The sequence below is a fragment of the Sturnus vulgaris genome, chromosome 3 (assembly GCF_052056855.1).
Source record: "Sturnus vulgaris isolate bStuVul1 chromosome 3, bStuVul1.hap1, whole genome shotgun sequence".
Lineage (NCBI taxonomy): Eukaryota > Metazoa > Chordata > Aves > Passeriformes > Sturnidae > Sturnus > Sturnus vulgaris.
In genome coordinates, this window is record NC_142245.1 from 107,917,339 (window position 1) to 107,941,839 (window position 24,501).

Genomic DNA, 24,501 nt, shown 5'->3' on the forward strand with positions numbered 1-24,501 from the left:
CACATGAAGTTGGTATCAAAACTAAACTTCCCCTGCTCTTTTTTTTCCTAAGATGCACAATCTATGCAGACAGCATTTTTCAGAGTGCTATGTAATACAATGCAATTAATCACTGAATACAAATTTATATTTGTATTTTCAGAGTCATCTGAAAAACCCATAAAAAAGGCAGACAGCATTTCCTCTAGACAAGACTAAAAATAAATTTTGTACTGTCTTTACTTCAGAAGAACTAGTTCTCGAGATGAAGTTAAGTTAATGAAACCTGTAGAAGACTTTCAGAAATTCTGAATTCTTGCCCACTGACAGGTGCTGCTTGGAGATTCTCCAGTCAGATACACTAAATAATGACAACATCATCTGGTGACCTAAGTACCAACCCTGTCCAGAGCAGAGCACTGTTCTTGGCTATTAAAGAATAGTGATAGTAAAAAAAACAACCTAGAAACATCCTAAACAGTACGAACCAAATTCTTCCCACTTTCCCAAAGCATTTCTGCAAGACCTAGAGGTAACCATGACCTTTCTGTTTATTATGGTCTCAGGAAAAGACTCCTCAAAAAATGGGTGAATGGTATAGAAGCTTCAGAGCTGAGGTATGCACTGTTGCTGTCCCCCAAACCCAGCAGTACAGTGACAAAACTGTACACTACACAGAAATAAAATTAACAGCAGAAAAGAAAGCAGACATATTTAGATGGTTCAAACACTGCCAATTATTAACAAGGAAGTCTGCTTCCCTTAATGTGGAAGAACCCTAATAAGATGCAGCAGAGATCTTTCTCTTGAAATTTCTGTAGTTTGACTACTTCAGTACCCTGAGTGCAGCACAGTATTCAAGGCTAACAAGTTCACTTTATGCTGCAGAAAAGACCCTTCCATGCTTCCACACTGCTTAAAACCCATCAGAGAATCTGAATCCTCTGTCAGTAAATGATAAAACTGACATCCATCAAACAGTAAATTCTCTGTTGTTACTGTATTTCATGAAGAATTCCTGGGGATTAAAACCCAAAGAAGATTCTCACGGCAAGCAAGATCACCACGGATCTAGATTTTTAGTCTGCAGTATCAAGAACCACTTAAAGCAATTCATGTGTTTTAAGTTTTCCTTCCATGATCAAAACCCTCAACACCTCTCTGATGTGTAAAGTAACTCAAAGCCTTGAGAAATCACTTATAACCAGCAACTTACACTCTCTTATACAGCATCCAGGATATCTATGCACCCGGCCACAGTAATTTAGCTGCTTCCAGTAGCTCCACATTCCTTACCAAGAGGCACTAAATAGTCCACTTGAAAGTCTCCGGAGTTTCTACTCACAGAGTCCCAAACTGCAGTCAGAGATAAGCAGCAAGAAAGAACAGATCACAGTTCCACAATGGCTTAAAAAGCAAAGTGAGGTGCCAGCTTCCACTAACAAAGCCATTTCTCCCTCCAAAGCCAGCTATAGCATTTCCACTGCCTCATTTTGTGCCGGCACTACTGCTCCTGCAGTAAAACAGATAAGGGAACTAAATCCATCTGAAACATTAGGTTGTTGGGTTTTTTTCCTGGGTTAGTTTTCCAACTCATGAATGACAGTGCTGGCACAGGGAACACGGTGGGAATACGCCACCAGTGACAAAGCAAGACATCCTCTTTAGCAGTGACCTGCAGTTCCAGCTTAAAGTGACTGTGGAACTAATCCCTAAAAGATGCCATTTTCTTCACCTAGACAGAGGGCACTCAAAGCACAGAACTGACAAGCACATGAAAAGAACTGCATGTAACAACTTCACATATTTATGATCTTTATCACGCTATATAACAGCTTATGCTTTGTAAACAAATACTTGAAGAACCTGGGCATTTCTACACAACAAGGAGGAGTGAAGTTTCACAAGGAGCAGTTGAGATAGGTACAAAACCAATCCTGGCTGCAGCATTCCCAGTATTTTCTTCCCCAGTCAACTGCTTTCCCTTACCATCCCCAACAATGCTCTCCACTCAAGCTCTTGCCAATATTTCTTATGGAACTATCCCAATGTCTCCTGTTCCCACCCCATCTGAAGAGGACATGGGACACACTCCCTCTGAGGTGTGCATGCCATGCCTGGTCAATACCCTGTTTTATCTGCTCAACTACCATTTTCAATCTATCTCCCTTTCATGCACTAGACACGTGCATTTGTCCAGCTACCAATTTTCACAAAACCTGCAGGAATCTAATCTTTCAGCTCTCAACTCCTGTCAAATCTGTCTGAACTCTGCTAAATGATTCAGAAGTTATTAGGGGAACAGAGATGGACAGAGAGCATAGGTATGATTTTCTTGGGAAACCAAGATAAAAATATAATTGACATGAAACCAGAGTAACTATGTTAGTAAAATACATGGCAAGACAGCCACACTGGAAAATTAAAGAGGCAAAGGAAGTCAAAAGAGAAGAGACAATCAGATTAATATCATGTGTGGAGATAATTCTTAGACTTTCCATCTCTATAGACCTGCTTATTTCCCCTCTGCTGATGAGCTCTGTACAACAGCAACTATTGCAGCTATACACATCCTTAGAACCTTCAGTTGGCTCTCAAGGACTACTGAATGACACCTTCCTGCTGCAAGAGAGCCATGAAAAAACACAATAGAGAATCATGATTTCTCTGTCAAGGAGGCAAAATCTAAAGTTAATAAATGGGTAATAATCCCAAGAAAATCCACTACTTCTCCAGACAGAAACACTAAGTCTTTAAGCAATTTAAAGCAAACATTACCACTGTTTTCAAAAGGGATGAAGGAAGGGATCTACCTGGTTTAGAAACTGTTTTTGTTGTATCACTTGTGCATACCATATGGGGGGGGGGAAAGCCAAACTACTTCAGAAGATCTTTTTACCATGTTTATAAAGAAAGGTGATGATAATGCTTTCAAGGAAACCTTAAGAGGCTGAACCATCTTGCATTACTGAGTTATAAAGAAGAGGAGAATATAAAAAAGTCACTGATCAGGTAAATTATAGAATCCACTCAACCCTCTGTCAGAGAAAAAAGACACTTGATTAATTCAACAGGCAAGTATTTAATAGTGATGAGAGAAAATTTCTTTGTCACTAGATATCACCGAGTTCAAAAGTTTGATGGGATCCCAAAAAAGAACAGGTAGTCAAGATTTATTAGAACTCCCACAAATTCACCAAATTGCATTTTAAATTAGAAGAATTTAAAAGCCTATGGGGTTTAAGAGAGTTGTTAACCAACCTGGAATCATCAGCTATGCTGGTATTTCCTTCAAAATCAGGCATGAAAAAAAACCTATTTCTCAAATATTTGCAACCTTCTTTTAAAGCATCTGGTTGAAGGCAGCATCATGCACAAAAGATCAAACCACTCCCACCCAGAATGCCAACTCCTACACTACCCACAACAAAATGACAGAGACAAAAAGAGACAGTTGTCCCAGCTCTGAGTAAAGATATCTTCACATTCCAGAAAACCTTTTTTAATGGTGCTTATCAAGTAACAGTACTTGCCTCTCTCTCAAGTGAGAATTAATGCAACTTAAATCTGGAAAGCAGGAGGAGAAAAACTAAACAGTAGCAAATACAGGATAAGTGACAAAAACAGGAGCTACAAGGATTTTTGTGTTAGCCTCTGAATGACTGTTAGTTTGCCAATATCCAGTTTTTGAATACAAACCCAGAACCAGACCAACACGAGAAAATAGTTCAAATTATCAAAACCATATGGCATCTGCTCTGCCATATCCTTTGATAAGGCATGCTGCAGTCCCAGAAGGCTGAAGTACAGCAATCACTGAGACCACTGTAACAGAAAGGTCAAAGAATGGACACTAAACAGAAGAAAATCAGACAAAGACTGAGCATAAAACAGCTTCTGAGAAAAAAAACTGTGAATGAAAGACCTTTTCTTTCTAAAAATCTGTTTTAAAAAGTACTCCAGACAAAACAAAAGCCTTTCCATGATAAAGCAGAAACAAAGTGTTCCATAGGACAGCAAAGATCACCATCTGGGGGTGAAAAAGAACAAACCAAAAACCAACCAACCAAAAAAACCCAACACAAAAAGGCAAAGAAAACAACGTTTTCTGCCATAGTTTTTTAGATCCTAGCTTGGTATCCCCTACAGTTCGTTCTAGAGAGACCACTAATCACTTAAATTACTTGGAAAAGTTAGCAGTGTGTTTACTTCATATTTCATAAAATGGCTTTCATATAAAACTTATATTTTTAATAGTTTGCATAACACAAAGGATTTAAATTTTCTTTATTTGCTCCAAATGCCATTTTCACAGCTATGCTATTTATCATACGGCATAAAAAACATCTTCTCTATGAAGAAAAAATAAAATCTGCAGTCTATCACTACAATATATTATCATTAAATGCTGCAAAAAAAAGATAAGAATGCAAAGCCAAATCTTCCCCATACAGTTTATTTATATGTAACACTAAAGGAAGCAAGTGCAAGACAGTAAAATAGTATGTACCATGCCCCATCTACTGGCAAAATGGAGCAGATGGATACAGTTTTATTGTACAGGATGCAAATGATTAAAGAGATGCTAATGCTTTCTGAGCTAACTTGTATCTAAACCACTTAATTTAGCAAACACACCAAACTGCACACTGCTGGGAGCTCCCTTTTCCCCACAGCTCCATACAAAGACAAAATAAGACTCTTCTCAGCAGTGTCCAGTGGCAAGAGGCAATGGGCACAGACTGATATACACGAAAATCAAAATTAAGAAAAAGAATTTACTGTTTGTATCCAAGCACTACAAGAGGTTTCCCAGGCATGACGCAGAGCCCCCATTTTTGGAGGTATTCAAAACACAATTTGACAAAGCCTTGAGCAACCAGCTCTGAGGGGAGCTAGACTTGAACATCTCCAGAGATTCCCTCCAACCACTGTAATTTTGCGATTCTATAATCATAAAACTATTTATATCAGACTTCTGACATCTGTCCCACTCCAAGTTCCCACCAGAATACTTACACTTTTCTCAAAATACACAGTCGATAATAGAAATATTTTAAATTGTGGCAGAACTTCCCCAAATAGATTTTCAGCAACTTCTAGTAATTCAATACTTTTAAAACTCATCTATACTGAGGGTCACAATCCACACAGCTGTACCTTCAAAATGGGAAATGGGAGTTGCAGATGAAATGTAACTCAGGAATGTGTATCACCATGCCTTCAAACAGAAAAATTACTTATGCACCACATTTCTAACAGCCCTTCTGGTCTAATCAAATTAACAAAGTATCTAAAATACATCAGAAAAAATAAGTTAATCACAAAATAATAGGTAACTAAAAAACTAAATAAAGTTTTATACAAAACACATAACCTCAGAAACAAACCAACACATAATAATCCAACTGTCTACTGTAATAGCCCTGAGCAGGACCCTAAATTTGGCAAGGCTGCTGCACTGCATGCAGTCCTCTCTGTTTTTAGAGAAGATTCTTAAAAATAATTTCTTTTAGAGTTCTCAGGTTTGTCACATGAATTAATCTTTTTGTAGCTCTTTTCTAAAATACTGTAAAGCAAAGCTCCTAAATAAGAGTAATAACCTATCAGGAAAATAATGTTATGATTGATGATTCTTTCCTTAGATTCCTCTAAGGGAAAACATTAATTCAAGCTCAAACAGCAGAAAACATGCAATTATTTTCAGAATTATTGAAAACTATGGTTTCATCCTGTTTAATTAAAATACTTTAATAATTTTTCTTGTTATTCTGATTGTACAATACATTATAGTCTTTAAAACATATTATTTCATGACCATAAAAAAATTCCACTCTCTCTCTAAAATAATTCCTCTTCAGAAATCCCTTCTCCAAACTTACTTCTTCCATTTAAACAATCACAATCCACAGTTTGATTTTCTGCTATTTGAGCTCCCCACAATCTGCTCAGGTCTGCTCTCACCCTTCTCTAGCTTATCCTCCAAGTACCCTTCCAAGACCGTTTCTCTTCCTCATTTCTAGTCTCTGCTGAACTGACCACATCAATCTTCAAGAGTGCTCATGTACTACTTGAATCCTTTCTGCAGATTTCTGATTGCTCATCAATTCCTGGTTCTCTCTCTTGATTACTAGATGCATCACATCCCTCCTGGACTAGTTACCTTTCCCAGATTCAGCCTTAAAAGGCAGATTTTCATTTCATCTTAGACCCAAACACCACTAAGCCTCAAATTTTCTTGCCTTCCAAGCTAGATCAAGAAAATACCAACAGGATCAGTGCCTTAACAGTAACTTTGTTGTTTACACAGGGACACTGGCAATTTCCTGCAGCTGATGGCTCGAGTTTTCAAACAACTGCTGCTGCCTCCACAACAGAGGGGAAGCAAGAGAGGTACTGGAGCTGCTTTGGATGCGAGTCAGCAGCAAGGGCTGCTCTCCCCCTTCCCAAGGGATGTCCAGCTTGGAGGTCTCTAAACCCCAACGTCTGCTGCTCAACATGCACAGCCAGCAAAGTACTCTGCAGAGCAGCCAGAGGGAAAATCTCCATCCAGGACTTCACAGGAAATTTTTAAAAAATTAATTGGGAATCCCTTCCCTACACTCTCTGTTTTGCATGAGCTGCCAAACGACTAAAGAACAGCTTGGATCCACATCATCAATTTATTATATAACAATTTATTCTAACCATAATTCTGTACGATTGACTTTAATTCCTTTAATAGAAATTACAGCTTCGGGAAATAAAATCATACACCTCTAATTAATTAAGCTATTTGACATCAACACTATCATTCATATATAAACAATGTTCATCTCTGGGCAGTTATCACCATGCCTATAAAACAATTTCTCATCATTTTTCATCACCATGAAGGACAGCAAAAAGACCAAAATGAAAATTTATCTGCTTCAATCAGTTTGCCGTCAATCAGCAATAATTGATAATGCTACTAATAATAGATTAATAATGGACTCCATATCTTCAGCAGGAAAGCCAGATGCAACTATCAGTACATCCCCCATACTCACTTTCTCTTGTAGTCTTTGTTTTCTTTACAATGAAAGTATCTGCTACGTATTTACCTGCTCTAATCAACTTGCCTCTTGAAAATAATTAGCAGTGCCTCTGATTACCCAATGACACCTCACAATCCTAGAGATTTTGATCACTTAACTGGATTAATTCAGTAGGCTCCAAGAAGTGTATCTTAACATCCTCCAGTAATGGTTACTGACTGGTAGAAACCATTGCCATAAAGGAAAATACAGTTTAATTTGCAATCTCTTTTCTAGCTTTCAGCATGACGCTGAATATATTGAAGGCAGGAATTCAATGTAGTGTAGGAGAGAGTATTAAGCAGTGTAGAGGTATTTACCTGCTAATACACAGAGTAAACAAACCTGAAAACTCATCAAATCACTGGAAAGCATTCTTCTTATTGGATGTGAGTTGTCTTATACTGGAAACAGTCTTTTACAATGAAAACTGCAAAATATTCACACTTAGAAAATTATTAGAAAAATAATTATTCTTTATCACAAAACCAGAAATCCTGCTTCTTTACAACTTCTTGGGCAGAGAATTTATGTACTCCTAAAAGGAATATTTCTTAGTTCCATGTGTTTCATGCCTAAAATTACTTCTGGAAATAATCAGTACACAGCAGTAGAGACACATTTCAAATGTCTGCCATTGAAACGACCTCTAATTCTGCACAATTATCACCCAAGGTACTTACAAGCACATTTATTTGTGGAGTTGGGCCACACGGCCATGGTGGGCTTTTGTTTGTTCCGAAATGCTTCTTCAACTCTGGCTTCTGTTTTCCGTACAGTGGAACCATGAGGATTTACCTGCTCTGCTGGCACTGATAAGCCTGCAAGCAAAAGACAACCATACCTATTTAAATAAATCAAGCTGCAGGAATCTACTGAATCAAAGAAGAAATTTGGAACACTATACTGCAATAGAATACATCCATTAATATTTAGCTGGACATTCAAAATAAAGATTTGAATCAAGAATATTAGGTTTCTACTGACAAAACAGCTTACTGGTTGCATGGCCTTAAACTGTCAGCTGTGATGGATTAGAAAAATGTGACTGTCTCTCACAATCTTTGGGTCCCCAAAGATTGACCTTTCTATTCATACTTCCTCTACAAGTAAATTCTTACTGACCATTTCAATCTTTCCTTTATTTTAAACAGACGGTTTTAAAATAAGTGGCAATTCATAATGGCATTGTATGCCATATCAAAAAGAGTATCTGAATAAGAACCTTGTATTGTCACTGTGATCTATGTTATGTAAAATCGATGAATTTCAGAGTCAATATGAGCTCTTAAATTAAGAAAATGAAATTCTGCTTTTAACAAAAAGTGTGGTTTGCTTCCTATAATATAACTTCATCTCATAGCTTCTACTGCTTCATAGGTTTTTCAATTAAATTCTAAAAAAGCAAACTTTCATATTGGTTAAGCACAATTTAAAGACATTAATGAATGTCTGAAGTTTTGTATTTGTGAACGAGAATTTCCTATCCATCCACTAAAATGGTCTTCAAAATGTTACCATTTCTCCAACAGAAACCAGAACCAAATGATCAAGAGCTGACAAGAAGCTCCAAACCTGATGGATGCAGAAATTAAGATTGACACAGAATCTCTAATCTCACAATTAATAATTACAGCATAGGTTTCTATGTACTATTATAAAAATTTTAAACTACATATCAAACAAATTTCATTACTCAAAACAACTATCACTTCTACCTTTTTATTTGCTAGTCTCCATAAGTAGTTGCAAATTTCAATAGTCTAGGATATATAGTTCTTAATTTACCAACTTAAAACTTGCTGTCCTTAGGTTTAATATCTTTCCACAACAGCACCTCATTTCAGTAACAGAGGAACAAGAAATTCTAGTTTGACTTCTACATACTAATTTTATTGTAGTTTATGTGCAGTACTTTTGAGATTGGTCACCAGTTAGAGTACTAACTAAAAATGGAAGATGTGTGGAAAAAAACAAACAAAACCCACAAACAATGAAAAAAAACCCTACCACAACCACACCCCAAAAATCACCAGGAAAGTTGTGGGAAAAAAGCCATGCAGAAAATACCTTCCATTTTACAACTATGTACGATGCTAAATAACCTGCTAACAAAATTGTAAAGAAAATTGATATGGAGCTTTTTAGCTTTTTTCATCCCTTGCTGAAACTGCTCTGAAACAGGGTACATGGCATAGTCTAGACAAGCAGATGCACTGTGATTGTCCTGATCTGTTGTCTTGCTGAGGATGTCCTTTAGAGTAAAATGAGAATAATGGCAGAACTGATCAGCACTCACATCCCTTCCATCCATTACAACGACAAGTGACAAGACTACACTCCTGAAGTGTTACCATCCAGATGTTCTGCACCACCACAATCTTTGACCCAACTCCTGATCCCTTGTGCTTGCCTTCCAGCATGAGGCTTCCTCAGACCTCAAGAGCTCGACATATTTTCCTCTGTTCATGAACAGTTAATCTAACACAGCTTCTTCCATGCATTCTGAGTCTTTTGGACTTGCTTTGGTTAGCATTCCTTGCTAACCCAGTCAGTGATCTCAGCTTTGCACAGTCTATAGCTGGACCAACTGCAGAGCTCAGTTGTCATTGAAACCACCAAGTGTGGTCCAGAAGCACAAGCATCTTCAAGTGTCACCTGCAGGTACCTGTGACACTCTAACAGTTTCCATGCCATTACCCATCCATACCCACTTTGAATCCTGCCCATTCCTCTCTGTGAGTTGTTTTGTCCCACAAAGTGGTGCTGCTCATCATGTACCTGTACCTGAAGGTCCTCTTACCAGCATCTCATACCAAAGGTACCTGCTTTTTCTGATTTAACAAGTTTATTGCATGATACTATGCCTCAATTATGACTTAAGACACTGCCCCTCTTTCAACACAGTCTGCAGGCTTTGTCCCCAGAAATATCTATTACTGGGCCACCACCAAAAAAAGGAGGGCAGCATTCCAGTTCTTGCAAACTTGCAAGAAAGGACCACAAGCCATAGAGTCATTCTCTGTAACAAAGAGCCCTTACAAACATTTACTTTAACCTCGGAAGCAATAACCTTTAACAGTCATGGGGACTTGAATAATTAACTGAGCACAGCTCACAGCATGACACTGCAGCCAGAATTGTGAATATTCTTGTAGTTCTAATAGAAAAGTACAGAGGAGAAATGAAGGCATTATATTAGCTCTGTTTTACAGCCATGGCGAATTACAATTGGTTCATTTATCCACAATTCAAGACATACATTGGAAGCTTGCACAAAATTAGACAAAAACATGCATGACTGAATAGGAAAATACAAAGAATTGTATCTGTTTTAACCTGAAGAAGAGAAAGCCTATAGATACTTGCATAGTTCAAAGAAATTTATTAATAAAAGGTCTTCCATCTACCAACAGAAGTATTTCAAGAATCAGCAGCTGAAAGGTAAGACCAGCTAATTCAACATAGAAATCAAATAATGGAGCTTTATACCAAAGCAGGAAACAACTTGCCAAGGTAAAGCTGGAATTATTGAAATCAGTAATCCCTAAATCAGCATGAAATTTTGTTCTAATGTTATAGTTCAGTGATTTTCAACCTTTTTCAACTTTCAAAACTTTAAAACTTTTCCATGAAGGTAGACTCTTTTTTATGTAAACAGAACACTGTTGCCACACTGGGAATATGTTTGGACTTTTGATAATTTTCCCTGTCACTTTAGAAGCTGTATACACACTTGAAAGGGTTGTTTCTTAATAAAAAATAAAAAAAAATTAATACATCATCTCCAAAACTGTACTTGTACACATGCCAGGGTCAACTAAAAATCCAGTGGTTTAAAGGCTGTTCTCCCTTACCATAATTCTTATTATACCATATTACAGTCACTTTTAGAACACGGCTCTGGTTCCACACATCCACATCAGAATTTAGTACAGTAACCCTAACATTTACTGCTCACCAGGTTCTATAGTATTGTCTATAATAGTAGGCAATGCATCCTTCTTCTGGAAAGGATGACAGTGTCTTATCAGATCAGATAGTAGGAAAAAGTAGAGGGGTTTCAAGCTCAGTCATCCTTTAACCTGCACTGTCTGACTGACATGCATTCTTCATTTCATATTAAATTTAAATGTTTGTATGGAGATCTGCAAATTCTATCCCATACGTACAAAAGCTTTTCTTGTTGCCCTTGTCCCTGGCCAGGTTGAATTCTCAGAGCTTTAGCTTTCCTAATCTGATCCCTGGCTGCTCTGTTTCTCTGTAGTTTTCCCAGGCTACCTTTCTCTGTTTGCACTCTCTGCAGGCCTCCCTTTTGTGTTTAACTTTACCCACAATCAACTTGTTTATCCACACAGGTCTCCTGATGTGTTTAAATAACTTCCTCTTTGTTGGGAGACATCACTCCTGAGTTTGAAGGAGGCAATCGTTGAGTATTACCCAGCTGTCCTGGGCCCCTCTCCCCTCCAGGGCTTTATCCCATGGGACTCTACCAAGTAGATCCCTTGAAGCCTGCTCTCCTGAAGACCGAGGTACTGAACTCTGCAGTGCATCCTTCTTGCTGCCCATGGGATCTCAAACCCTTCCACTTCATGCTCAGTGCAGCCCAGCTGCTCTTGAGGTTCACATTCCCCACCAGTCCCTCTTTGTTGGTGAGAACAAAGTCCAGCACAGCATCTCTTCTTGGTGGCTCCTCTATGACTTGTAGAAGGAAGTTGTCCTCTACCCATTCTAGAAACCTCCTGAATCTCTTCTGCCCTCTCTGTTGTCCCTTCAATATATACTGGGGTGTTTGAAGCCCCCCACAAGGTCCAGGGCTTGTGAACATGAGCCCATTCCTATCTGTTTATAGAAGGCCTCTATATGTGTTGTGTTATGATAACTGAAGTTAAACATACCTCTTTTTCTTCTTGCTTCCTTGATTTCTTCACACATCTTATTAAATTCTGGATCCAGTTCAGCAGCAATGATAGCATGAGCAGTGTCCTTCAAAGTACATGCTCTATGTCTAATTATTTTATCTAGAAAACAGGACAGCAACGTTTTTTTATCACAATTACAAAAATTCCTTAGCATTTCTAAGTTAGCTTGTATTATGTATTACAACACTGATACAACAGAACTAACTGGGAAAAATTACAGAAGTATGAAAATGCAAATGAATCAATACCACAGCACACTCAAAAATCACAACCAGCTATTGAAGAGACATGGGCATTTTCAGAAGTATAAATTGTTACTTTAATCCATGGTGGCATCTATAAACAAATGCAAACAGTAAATGACCACACCTAAATCAACTTGCCATAAGGTGTAGCTGGTTTCCACAGATCTACACAGTATAATGGAGTGGAGTGTAAAGTGTCCCAAAGTAACAGGAGACTTGTCCAGGAATTAATTTACCCACTGGGGTCTAGGAATATTTACAGTTATACTGCCTGCAGAATCACACTGGACATCATCTGCATCTTTAAGGTAGACCTAGCTCACTCATGTTCCTTCCCAGTTGTTGTTTTTTTCTTCAACCTGAAATTATTGCTTAATTATTATTTAACAACTGATCAAAATTGTGCTAAAACACATTATTTTATTCCTCACACTGAATAGCTGTTTCTCATTTTAATTCGTTAAAAAAACTGGCAAGAAACAAACCTCGAGTGTGCTACATTTTCAGGCCTGTTTGGGGAACAAATTGCCCATGCTGGAAGCCTAAATGCAACTCAAGAAAAAACAGACCAATTCCCCTACCTTTGAAACACACAAAACAAATTATTCCACCACTGAAAGTTGAAAAGTAATCGTAACATAATAACTAAGCCCGTATATGGAGAAAATTGACACCTAGAACATAGCTTTTCAATGAAACCTACAACACTCATTGTTTGACTTTAGTACAAACATATTTAATTTGTCAATCCAACCATACTGAATTACTTTTTCCAGCTGTTGCAGGTACTTCAACAGTAACCATCAACATTAATGGCTAGAACATATTCTACAACCAGCAGATTTAATGTTTTAATAATCTTTAAAGACAAAAATTAAGAATATAACTAAATATTTATTTCACAATATTTTTAGTTCTAGAAAAAGCAGGTTTTGAAGCTGGAAAAACTGCTGAGTTAGAGACTATCCAGTATCCAGCTCAAAAGAGCCCCACATTTTCTGGGGAAGACTACTATCCATTGAATCTACTGAAAGCTGGAAGGTTTTGCCCACATATTTATGAAGTATTATGTTTTCTGTTCACAAAACCCCTTATACTGCATTCGTTCTAGATGTAATTTTGAGATACTAGACTTCAAAGTTTTGGTCACATAATAGAGTTTAACAAGCCCTTGCAAAGGAGGAAGGGAAGGGAGAGAAATAAAAAGGAATCTAATTGGGGCTTAACTGAACCACTACCTTCCTCTAATCCTGTGCTGGACAAGACTTTTCCTCAGACATTGTTTCAATAAGGCAAACATTCATGTCCACCATACAACGATTATGTTCCCATGCCTTCAAGAATACTTCCCAGTCAAGCAATGGAGCAAGAAAACCCCAACATGTCTTACTACAGAACTTGTCTGAAATTTTGTATCAAAGTACCAGGAAAAAAAATCCCCAAGCAGCCAGTTCTTGATAGCCAGACTGCAGGTAAAATCAGCCTGGTCCTCCCTCTGCTTTTCCAACTTAACAACAGAACAAAAGCAGGTACAGTGTGAGTCTTCTGCAAATTCAAGCATGAAGCAGAGGCAAGCTTATATGTCCAGGGTTAAAGAATATGAACATTTATAGGTTAATATTCATTTAATGAATGCATCTGAATGTATGGAATGCTTCCTCTGAACAGCCATAATGTGCTGCTTCAGGTGTGTTCACACAACAGCCCAAGAAATCCTGCATGCCAGAAGAACAATACACGCTTTGTGATTAACAGCAGAGGACAGAACAATTTTTCATTACCTCCTATCCAAAACTGAGCCTAGAAAGAGCCAGATCAATTTCTCCCAGCTCAGTTCTGACAGCAAGGAAAATCAAAATATCCCTAAACAGGTGCTCTTCAGATACACTCTGAATGCCAGTGCCCATCAAGACCTTTAATTAGTTTACATCAATTGCACATTAGAAGTCCTCAAAAGTGTGTTATCAAGAACACAAAATAAATGGACTTTTTTAGTTGAAAGAAAATAGTGCATCATAAACTGAAGAAATCAAGTTAAACTTCAAATATGAACCGGGTTCAAAAGGCAATGTAAAACAAGTCTGCCCAGACTATACTGTATCTAGTCCACACGAAACACTCACAAAATGCCTCAGAAAACCAAAAATTTGAGAAGAAAAATAAAGAAAAATCAGGCTTTAACCTGCTAAAGTAATTTCACAAGATCTCCTGAAAAACTTTTTAACACATTGGACTACATTTGTAGATGGACCCTGATCTCCATGTACCACATATATTAAATAGAACTCCACATTAAAAGGGTGCTTTGTGTTGATGCTTTGTTGAAGACTCTTGAAGCTGCCAGCTGAAAGGTTTTCTTTTGGCAATGTGCACTGTAAGACAGCCCTAGCAAAGAGCACACAAGATGTTCTTTCCTTAGTTTGGAGCGTGAACAGCTTTTACATGCATTTCAGTCTACAAATTCTTTTTTAATTGAAAGCATCCCACCCCACTTTGTCAAGACAATACTGTCTAATCTCTCCTAATCAGCTGCAACTGACTTACTTGCCTGTTTTATTTCTATTCCCAAATACGCAGATTTTAACTTCTGTGTATGAATTTCATGTTCTAAGCTAACATGGAAATACAGCAGACCACTGCCAGATTGTTTGAGGATTCTCTATAGAGCTCTCCAAATTACCGTGGGGTTTTGTTGCATATATAAAGTCTAGATACCGAAAAGGAGCTATGAAATTTGAAAGGGAATTACAAAAGATAATTCATTAGAAAACAGCTCTGAATGCAGCAGTTTTCCTGCTCTTCTATTGTCCCCCAGTGCACTCCATGCCTTAGAACACTAAAAGCACAGACCCTTAGGACTTGCTGATCCTAATTATCATAAAGAATGCATTTTATCTAAATGCCTGAATAGGAACAGAATATGGGATTAAGTACCAGGCTGTCAGGTCTAGGTAAGCCAAAAAGAAGTAGGTTCTCACCTCCAGGATCTTTGTCTGGATTGTACTCCAATGCATTGCTGCAGATCAGGTCAATGTCTGTTAGAAAATCCTTGGCTGTTAAGTAGTTGTGTTTATCAATTTTGGTTATTACTGTTGATAGGTCCATTGGCTCTTTGATAACCTCAAGGTAATCTGAAACCTATAAAAAAACAGCACACAGAAATGACACAGGACCACATGCATTCTTATTGAACACTGACAATCACATCTTTTTACTCAGAATCATTCCACATGCTTAGCTCTAAGACAGTAGTTAAACATCTTGATTTCTAAGCAAATTTATGTTAAAAACTGAAGTTATATCAGGCTAAAAACACAGGACTTCCAAATCTCCTTTTCCTTCCTCACCAATTTATCTTTCAAAATTAATTAAACAGTTTTTTTGAAGCAATACACTTTAATGTAAATGCATTTTTCGTTTCCGACTGATTTAGTCATAGATTTTTATAGTGCTATAACACTGTCGTGGACTAAAAATGCAAAAACCATCAGTCTAACTTGAAGCCCTAGGAAAAAGTAGGGAAGCTCTATTTTCTTCACTTTGTAGGTAAAGTTCTCATTAAACTTAACAGCCAAATTATCAGCTTTTAAACACCTTCTATTAAATAGTTTCTTCAACCACTTGTTAAACAAAGAAAATTCAGGTTTTATTGACTGCAGGTGTTAGATTGGCTGTACAGAAGGACAATTAAAAAAAAAAAAGCCTTGTGTCACAGTAAACTATGAGCTTAGATCATAACTGGTGATTCAGCAACCAGTGGCACACACTAAAAAGTGTTTAACATAATTCATGATACCATAAGGGTCTCAGCCCTAAAAGTCAAATGCATCAGCACAGCTGCTGTTCACTCAAAAACAAAGTTCACTCAAAAAATCTCTGAATTTGTTATTTACTTCACAAATATATATATATGAATGTTTCAGTGTGATTTAGATTAGACTTAATTAAAAGCACTGGCAGTCTCTAAAACAGTACTGCATATTTTTCTTTTGAAATCGTCCACATAAGATGGTCACTACCAAAGCACTTAAGAGTTAAATACATATTCAGATCAAGCCATAATGGCTCTATAAGAATTTCTTTTAATATAGTGCCTGTAGACATATATTACAACATTAATTAACATTAATGCATTATTTCAGTGGACAGCAATGTGTCACCTAATTCCTTAAATACCGACATTGAATAAAATGGCAAAAATTATTTTTTTGTCTCCCCTTATGGAAACATGATAATATCTGGTTCAGGGATTGGAAAGCTAAGCCACAGGCTTCCTTTTCTTGTTAGCACAGCATCAGAAAATCTTCACTGGAAGCTGTAAATATTGCTGCTGATTTAGTCAAGAAAATCCCTGACTTATCACACAGCAGCATTCTCTGCACTGCAAGTAGGAGTGAAACAAACCTAATACATTTTAGAAGGAAGTCAAGCAGACAAGCTGTTGTAGAAAAAGAAAAGCCAGTCCTGTGCTTAAATGCAGCAGGTGGGATGAAAAGGATTACATTTGATTTCTGGTGCTGTGATATATTGGCAGGGTTCTGGCAAGTCTTCAAATAACAAATTCACATTTTTATTTTCTTCATCTACAAAACATGGACAGTTACTTGTTCTTTCTCTACGTGCCCTCATTCGTGTAAGTTTAGACCACAAATTCTTGACAGAAAGGAACTACCTTCACTACAAGTATGAAGAGTTTCTACAATAATGGGCCTCCCAGTTTCACAAGAAAAATCAAACCAAGTTACTGCTCAGACCATGCTCACACTGTAGGTTGCCACATTAAACAGCTCACCAGGCTTTCAAACACAGTCGGCTACAGAACACTATGGAAAGCTCAAATTAAGAGAGAACCACATCAGCCCATAAAAGATGTGTGCTCCTTCTGCAAGGAATTTATATCCAAATCTCCTTTTTACAATGCTGGTCTTCTGATGTCCCATATTCATCTTTTAACATCTTCCAAAAGAGATGCTTCTCTCTTCAGAAGCAATTAGGGATCTTTTTTTTTCCAGTTAGTAAGCCTGCAAAGCTTGCAGGGGGCCAGCACCTGATCTAAGAGTCAGACTAAACACAATCTATTCATACAGCAGCACCTGAAAATAGATTTGCAAATCGAACTGTCTCATCAGTTAGGTGTGTATAGTCCATAATCGACCAGTTAATGCCTTTTAATGTGCTACCATCTGTGATTAATGGCATCCACAAGCATTACTGCTAAAATTATGCAACAATACTATTAATGCTGAATGCATTACAAAAACCAGATCACTTTCCCAATATTACCATGTTTATGATTACAGTGCTGTAAAAGCTTCTATTAAAGAATTATAGCCATGGTTTCAAGTATGTCAGAAGGATAGGAGTGTTGGCATTTTAAAATGCTTGTTTCATTTATAAAATGGACAGGAAGGCACAAGGTTTTATCCAAGGGTCACCAGCAATAGACCAGGTTCCAAATTCTTGCATCATGGTCGATGAGGCTGTGACTGTACCACCAGCTAAAAATCAGTATCTTAGTCTGGACAGATCATTAATTTTTCTAATTAATTTAACCATTTCCTTTTTAAATTTGCGTTCTTTTTCTAATATTTTCAACTTCATTGTTTGCACATTACTGAAACAAGACCTCTTCAATATCCACCGGTTTGCTGAAGATGTTAAAGCGTTTGTCTGTGGCCAGCCTCTTGGTGACATCCCTGAGAAACAGGCGCAGCTCCCGCAGGGTGTTCTCCTCCTGGTCCTCCATGCGCTGCTTCTCCACTTCCGACAGCTCCCGGGCAGGACACGGCAGGGCAAGAGGAAGAACTTCCAGGGCACGAAGAGCTAGGGAAAAGAACAAGAAATCAGACAATGGAAACATGAACAGAACAGTGGCTGCACTCTCTACAGTGGATTATGCCACTCTAAATTTCATTATATGTATTTAATGTGTATCATGGATCTAACTATCACTGCATCCTTGACCCCACAGCTCTCCATCTTCAACAACTGTTAACTGCAACTACCAAATTCATTCTGAGCACTGATTAATGCTGTCACATGGTAATTAAATTGACTGTTAATTACCCACACCTTTTAAAAAAGTAAAGTAACACAAAATAAAACATTAGGAACACATTATTATTGCTTTTACTGTAACTTAGTTTACCAGCCTGTTTCCTTCTTGGTGGGGGCATTGCTGCCTCATCAAGAATTAAGCCTTTGAAAAATCGCAATCTGTCTTCTTCACTTGGTCTTTGAATATAAAAAACCTCTTCATACTGGATTCTGAAAATACATTTCAGCTAAAAAAAAAATAAAATAAAAGCCATAAGAAAAGCCATAAGAAAAAGACATGAGCAATAACCATGTTGTAATACTAGTCACAAACTTTTCAAAATCAGCTACAGGATAGGAGATAGCAAACTCTACCTAAAGCTGTGTTCTCGGCAAAGGTAAAATAAACACTTGTAATTCTCACTGAATTTTCTATAGTAATGAAACTTGCAGCATCCTATGATGCTAACAATGGCCAATCCTGCAGTAAAAGGAGAGTAAAAGGACAGCAGAAAACAAAAATCACAGAAAATGTTAAGGAGAAAAACCAGGAATCCTCTCCCTGTTCAGAACCTCAGAAAATGTAAAGCTCAAGGTCGGGCCTTTAGACTAAATCTGCATTTAATTATAATGGAGTCATTTGTCAAAAAGAACAATTGACGAAATGAACAATTTTGTCTTCTCAACAGAGTAGCAGGGAGATTATGAAAATCAGTAGTACAGACATACATCCCTCATTAAGGAAAACTACTATCATTCAATAATTATTACATTTTCTGTTTGACATATTTTAAGTTAGAAAGCCACTACAAAACAAAATCAATTTACATGATTAAAACATTCAGAAGAGCACAGAACTCCCTAATAATGTCTCTTTCCACAATAAACTTACCTCTTCAGGCAAATCACTAAACATGGATTCAGAGGTAGACAGTAGAAATATAGGTGAGAAAGATGGTATATCTTGCAGCAAAGTTAGGAAAGTAGCTCTCACAGTTTCACTGACAGCTTCCCACCAATCACCAATATGAGGCATGTAAACTATACTTGGTACTGTTCTTCGAGCTTCACGAAAGATCTAATTAAAAGAAACAGTCATATTTCAACTAAAGAACTAATTGTTACCATCAGTTGTGAGTAACAGAGTTCTTGCACATTAAAAAATGATTCATGCTTGTGATATTTTATAGACAAATGTTCCAGCAGAACAGAATTATCGAAAAACTTTCTAAACAAATGTTTGTGACTCTTAGCTACAGCATTCAATTATTTTATGTCAATGTGCCAGGAAGACTGCAAAGCAACTACTTTGTTTTAAAAATACGTATATTTTAAAAACTTGCCATGATTGAACAATCAAGATGAAAATTAAACTGTTTTGCAATTCACTCAATATTCACCAAAAGCTATTTGGAAATGTAAAACACTTAAAACTAAGCAAATAGACCTAGAACCACAGCACACCTATCCATACACAAGTGAATAAAATGAACATCAGGCACTGAATACGCAGATTAAACTTACTTAGAACTAGGTATGTGATGAAGAGGCAGGTTAAAAATGTAATTACATTCACTAGTCACTGGAGAGATTTCCATCACCCTCTAGAGACCTCTATTTTAAACAGGAAAATAGAAGGAGCCGACGAAAACCTGGACTTTCAGTTACATTCCAGCTGGGGGCCTTTATATTGATGCAACCAGAATTGCATAATTGACTCATTACAAGGGAATCTGAAATATCACCTGTGCACATGACTCTTCAGGCGTTTTGGCACTGACTGAATAAAGAGCTGGCAGGTCGAGCCTGTGTACGGAGAATTTTTCCAGGGTGTGCAATAGTGCTGGAGCAAGGTGCGAAGTCTGACCTGAACCTCTTTCCCCAGAGAGCAGCAATCTCGGTCTGTAAGAGGTTGGCTGGTGATAAGCTGACCTGCAACAGAACAATTACAACAGTCAACACACCAATGTAACCAATGCATGAATATATGGGAGATATTTTAGAATCCAGTAATGGGTAATAGCTTCCTACAACAGCCTACAAAGATCAACTAACTCCACTATCCCTCAATACTACTTCAGGTGCCAATGACTCAAGATTCCTCTTATCTTTGGTTTCACAAATGTTTAATTCAAACTCATCTGTGTGAAGCTATGCATATATTGAATTCATGACAATTTTCATTATAACCAGTTTATTTAAAACTAATTCCTTGATCATATAAAAAGACTTATTGAACATCCACTAAAGACAGCAATTTAATCATTCTAGTTTGGTCTTAACTACTAATGTATCTCTTCAGTAGGCTCAGGAATCCCAGGTCAATCCTTTCCTCCCTTAAGTGCTGCCCAAGATTTTCAAGAACCAATGAACATTGCAATAGTTTACTTATTTAAGAAAATTGACCTGAAGTAGGGTTGAATAACATCACTATGCATAATGTATTTTAGCCTATTTGTATACTTCTTATCGGTAGACTTCTGGACAGAAGGAAGACTTCAAAGAAAAACTACAAAAGTAAACTTATTTTTTGGGGTTCTTTTGTTGTTGAGAAGTACCTCTAAGCAATCCAAAGAAGGGGTTTTGGGATTTTGCATTTGTTTCTTTCTCAGGTGTTTTTGCCCAATTTTATGGACAAATGACACACGAAGAAAAACACATTAAGGTCTTCCATTAAAAGTATTTTCTATTTATAGAAAACTGATTATAAAACAAGGAAGTTTTTAATTAATTTGCATTTTCTCTCATTAAGGCTTTTCTATCTCCCCATCAGTGAACTCAGGCAGTGAAACAAGACTTGCTGGTATTACTTCATGTTAAACATTTTGGGACAGCAATGAACACTGCTGACCTTTGGCTTTCAGTTCTGGTAGTGGTGGTTACACACACAGATAACAATCAAAAATGCTCAGAAAACAGATTGAAAGAGGCTTACATACTTTGCAAAAATACACAGAGTCTTGAGATTCTTTTATTTAAAAGACACAAATCCATACAAGTATACTGTTGTTTTGGGTTTGGCTTCCCCCTTCCCAACCTCACAACAAAAGCTTAAATTTGGCATTAGAATACTTAACTATGTCCCTCCAACTCTCTGAACTTTAATCCTTATTTTTAAGCTTAGATAGCCATAAATTGTGTTCTGGCATTATTATTTAGCACAAACATTTTAGCAGTTTTCCACAAGATGGCTCTACTAAATAGTACCACTAATGAACAGTTTTTCTAACTTCATTTCCTTTATTCAGCAAACTCCCTGCAGAAACTACCACATATAGTAGTCTAAAACTATTTTTAACACAAAACCAAGAAATGTTAATTATTGTTAATTACTGCAACCAGTCCAATTTATACAAGAAACACTCATCCGAATTTCACACATATTTTCTAAATTCCTGTTTCCTGAAACTTTCAATGAAAAACAGTGAAAAAAGCACATTAGAAATGCTGAATACAATCATTATACATGACGCTTCCAGACAGCTGCATACACCAAAGCTCACCTGTACTTTGGACCAAGAAAAAGCACACAATGCCTCCAAAATATTCTTACATACATCTCTTCCCAGTTCTTACTCTTTCAAATTTGTTAAAACTGAAAATTGCTGTTAGCATCTTTATTCGTAATCTACTTATTGAAAAACATTTTTGATTCCAGTGTGTAGGATATGACCTTTCCCAAGAACACCCCCACATCTAAAACTTGTCTGTGCACTTACATGTTTCCATTACAGAACACCACTGCCACCCCAAAGGAAAAGAACAACTTTTTTAGCTCCCCTGATGTAAAAATCTCCTGGGTTCTATCTAATTATAAGCATTTAGAGAAACACTCACATTGTAAAATGAAGGTAGGGTTTATGTATAGCAGCTGATGACTGTTTCTTTGGTGATCCTGAGTGACAGCTCGTCTCAAAAATTGATGAAGCATTCTCATCTTCACTATCATCTAATATTAGACTTGGTACATCTGTTCCAAGAGATGTATTAATTAGAACTTTATCACTTCTAAGCACAAGAACAACAAACAAGATAAGATAGTACAATTTGCTTTGTGTCAATTATAATAAATCTTCAAATGTAGAAGAAATTAGTTAAAATTGTCTAAGTATCAGCCTTCAGAATAATAAGTACTTATTACTTCAAAAACTAAAACAAATTAAATACTGTAGAAGTCTAATCATAATTACAATTTTTTTTAAACAATCAAGCTAAACAACTTCTCAAACAAAAAAGTTTAACTTGTTATGAAATGCTTTCTTCGGGTTTATTTCACAGCTAGAGGGTTTTTTCAAGTTTGAAGCTATAAAATTTGTAATTCCTCAGACTACATAGAATTTTGTAGTTATTTACTTGTTCCAAGTGTCCAAATTCTCACAGGTACACTTCTTCCAAAATTATTCTCAGCATGCCTACCTAGACAATACATGCTTATGAAGAACCGTTTTCCACCTTCTGATAATCTGCTGCAGAATATCAAATTACTTTTTATCAAAATCAGTCCAATGCATTCCATATTCATATACTATATCTTGACCTATTTTAATTCCTTTGCTAATACAGTGGCACAATGAACTACAGAACTTCCTATACAGACCTTGAAAAACAAAAAGCTCAAAGATTGATTATATTCACAAGACACACAGCGGGGACAAAAAAGTGCAAAAAAACTAATATGGCACTAAAACAGAACAACCAGGTAACAGCTGAAAATCAGGTAAATTAGCTCCCAGAGCTGCAATGGGATTAAAAGCTACCTGGTGTGATTTGAAAGTAGGAAAGAACTGCTGCAAGATCTTTATTTGCCCCAGGAAAGGAGCTGAGCTGCTTTTGCCCTATGCAGGGCCACTGCTTCTCATTTCCATAGGAAAGGAAGTCTGCAATGATGGGATGGCAATGGCCACAGCCACTCAGCTGTGCAGCAGGAGCTCTGCTGAGCAAGAAAATGCTCTGCAATGGATAGGCAGCATTCCTGAGAGCAGCCCAGAGTCACTGCAGCACATTGCTGCTCAGGACAACCATCAGACATCCCAACAGCAGCTCAGCTTGGCCACAGCCACTTAAGAAAAGGGATTACTGCGAAATCAAAGTGTGAAACACAGAGATCCAAGTGTTATTCTCAAATACCCAATCCACTGCATGATTTGTTGGATTTATGAGGCAATGGCACAGGTCCTGCCACACTGATCAGACAATCACCACGGGACAAAGGAATCACCTTCAAGTGTCGGATGGAGGTGCCATTTAACCCACAGGAAAAACTGTCTCAGGCTTCCAGGAGAAATTGTTAAGAGACAACAAAGGCTCCCTTAGCTGGCTGTGTGATGTAAGAAACTGGATTCAGAGTAGGCTGGGCAAGAATGATATTCTGCTGCCATGGGATGAGGACATGCCACATCTCTTGTCAAGTGATGCAGTCACACACCTGACAATCATTCCTCAGGGGCAAAGATGATAAAGGCCTGCAGACCCCAAGAAGTGGCCAAAAGCTAAACAAGAGCAAGAAAACACGGCACAGAAGCTGCTGAATATTTAGCTAAAGCTAAGGATGGAGACCTCCAAATCAACTAGACATAGGTTTTCTATGTCTGGGCTCACTAAAACAGACAGTCCCTAAAACAGATAGAATTTCCAGTATACCAAATCTAGGCACAGGTAAGTCCTACGCTCATGCACTGGACACAGCTTTCTCTCCCTAAAGTACACAGTTATTTTAAAAGGCAGCCCATCTTTTAATCTCAAGCATCAAGTCTCTGTGACATTCTCTGCTCAAGCATCTGACTCACTGAATTACAAGAAAGAGGAATTTTTAGTGAAATGCAGAAAATCTGATGTGCAGATTGTAAGTATACCTGTAAGCATGTTTTATATACTTAACTTTGAATTCAAGAAAATCTGAAGCCCTACTGTATAATCTACATTATGTAAAATCATTGTACCTGAAAGTAGATTTTTCTGGTTTTAATGAAGATTAAACATTGTAATTCAATGTTTTCTTGGATATAAGGAGGTAAAAAAAAAAAAAAAAAACCTAAAGGAAATGCTAAAAGAAAACTCAGTTCATGCATCTTCAAAATCAATTATCTACAAACATTTAAAAGTACCCATAGCAGCAAATTATCTAGTAAAACTACTATTTAAATCAACTTAAGCTTCCAAACTCAATTTGCTAGCACTAATGAGCAACAATGAATAGAAATGTACAAAAATTTAACCAAAGAAAATTTTCTGAATTTAAACCAATTCTTCAGCAGGAATGAC

At 37.2% G+C, this 24,501-nt stretch overlaps 1 protein-coding gene across 3 annotated transcripts in view; it reads right to left on the minus strand.

Moving 5' to 3' along the window:
• The window catches only part of ATAD2B (ATPase family AAA domain containing 2B), a 73,997-nt gene that overhangs the window by 11,566 nt on the left and 37,930 nt on the right, over positions 1 to 24,501 (minus strand). For 2 of the 3 annotated variants that reach the window (XM_014872967.2, XM_014872965.2), the window contains exons 17-24: positions 22,078 to 22,210; positions 19,986 to 20,172; positions 19,133 to 19,318; positions 18,353 to 18,488; positions 17,831 to 18,027; positions 15,183 to 15,342; positions 11,936 to 12,058; positions 7,721 to 7,858 (exon numbers count right to left, since the gene is read on the minus strand). In XM_014872967.2, the coding sequence (XP_014728453.2) occupies positions 7,721 to 7,858; positions 11,936 to 12,058; positions 15,183 to 15,342; positions 17,831 to 18,027; positions 18,353 to 18,488; positions 19,133 to 19,318; positions 19,986 to 20,172; positions 22,078 to 22,210 (1,260 nt within the window). The remainder of the gene's footprint in view (positions 1 to 7,720; positions 7,859 to 11,935; positions 12,059 to 15,182; positions 15,343 to 17,830; positions 18,028 to 18,352; positions 18,489 to 19,132; positions 19,319 to 19,985; positions 20,173 to 22,077; positions 22,211 to 24,501) is intronic. The other variant, XM_014872966.2, reaches the window with a different exon arrangement.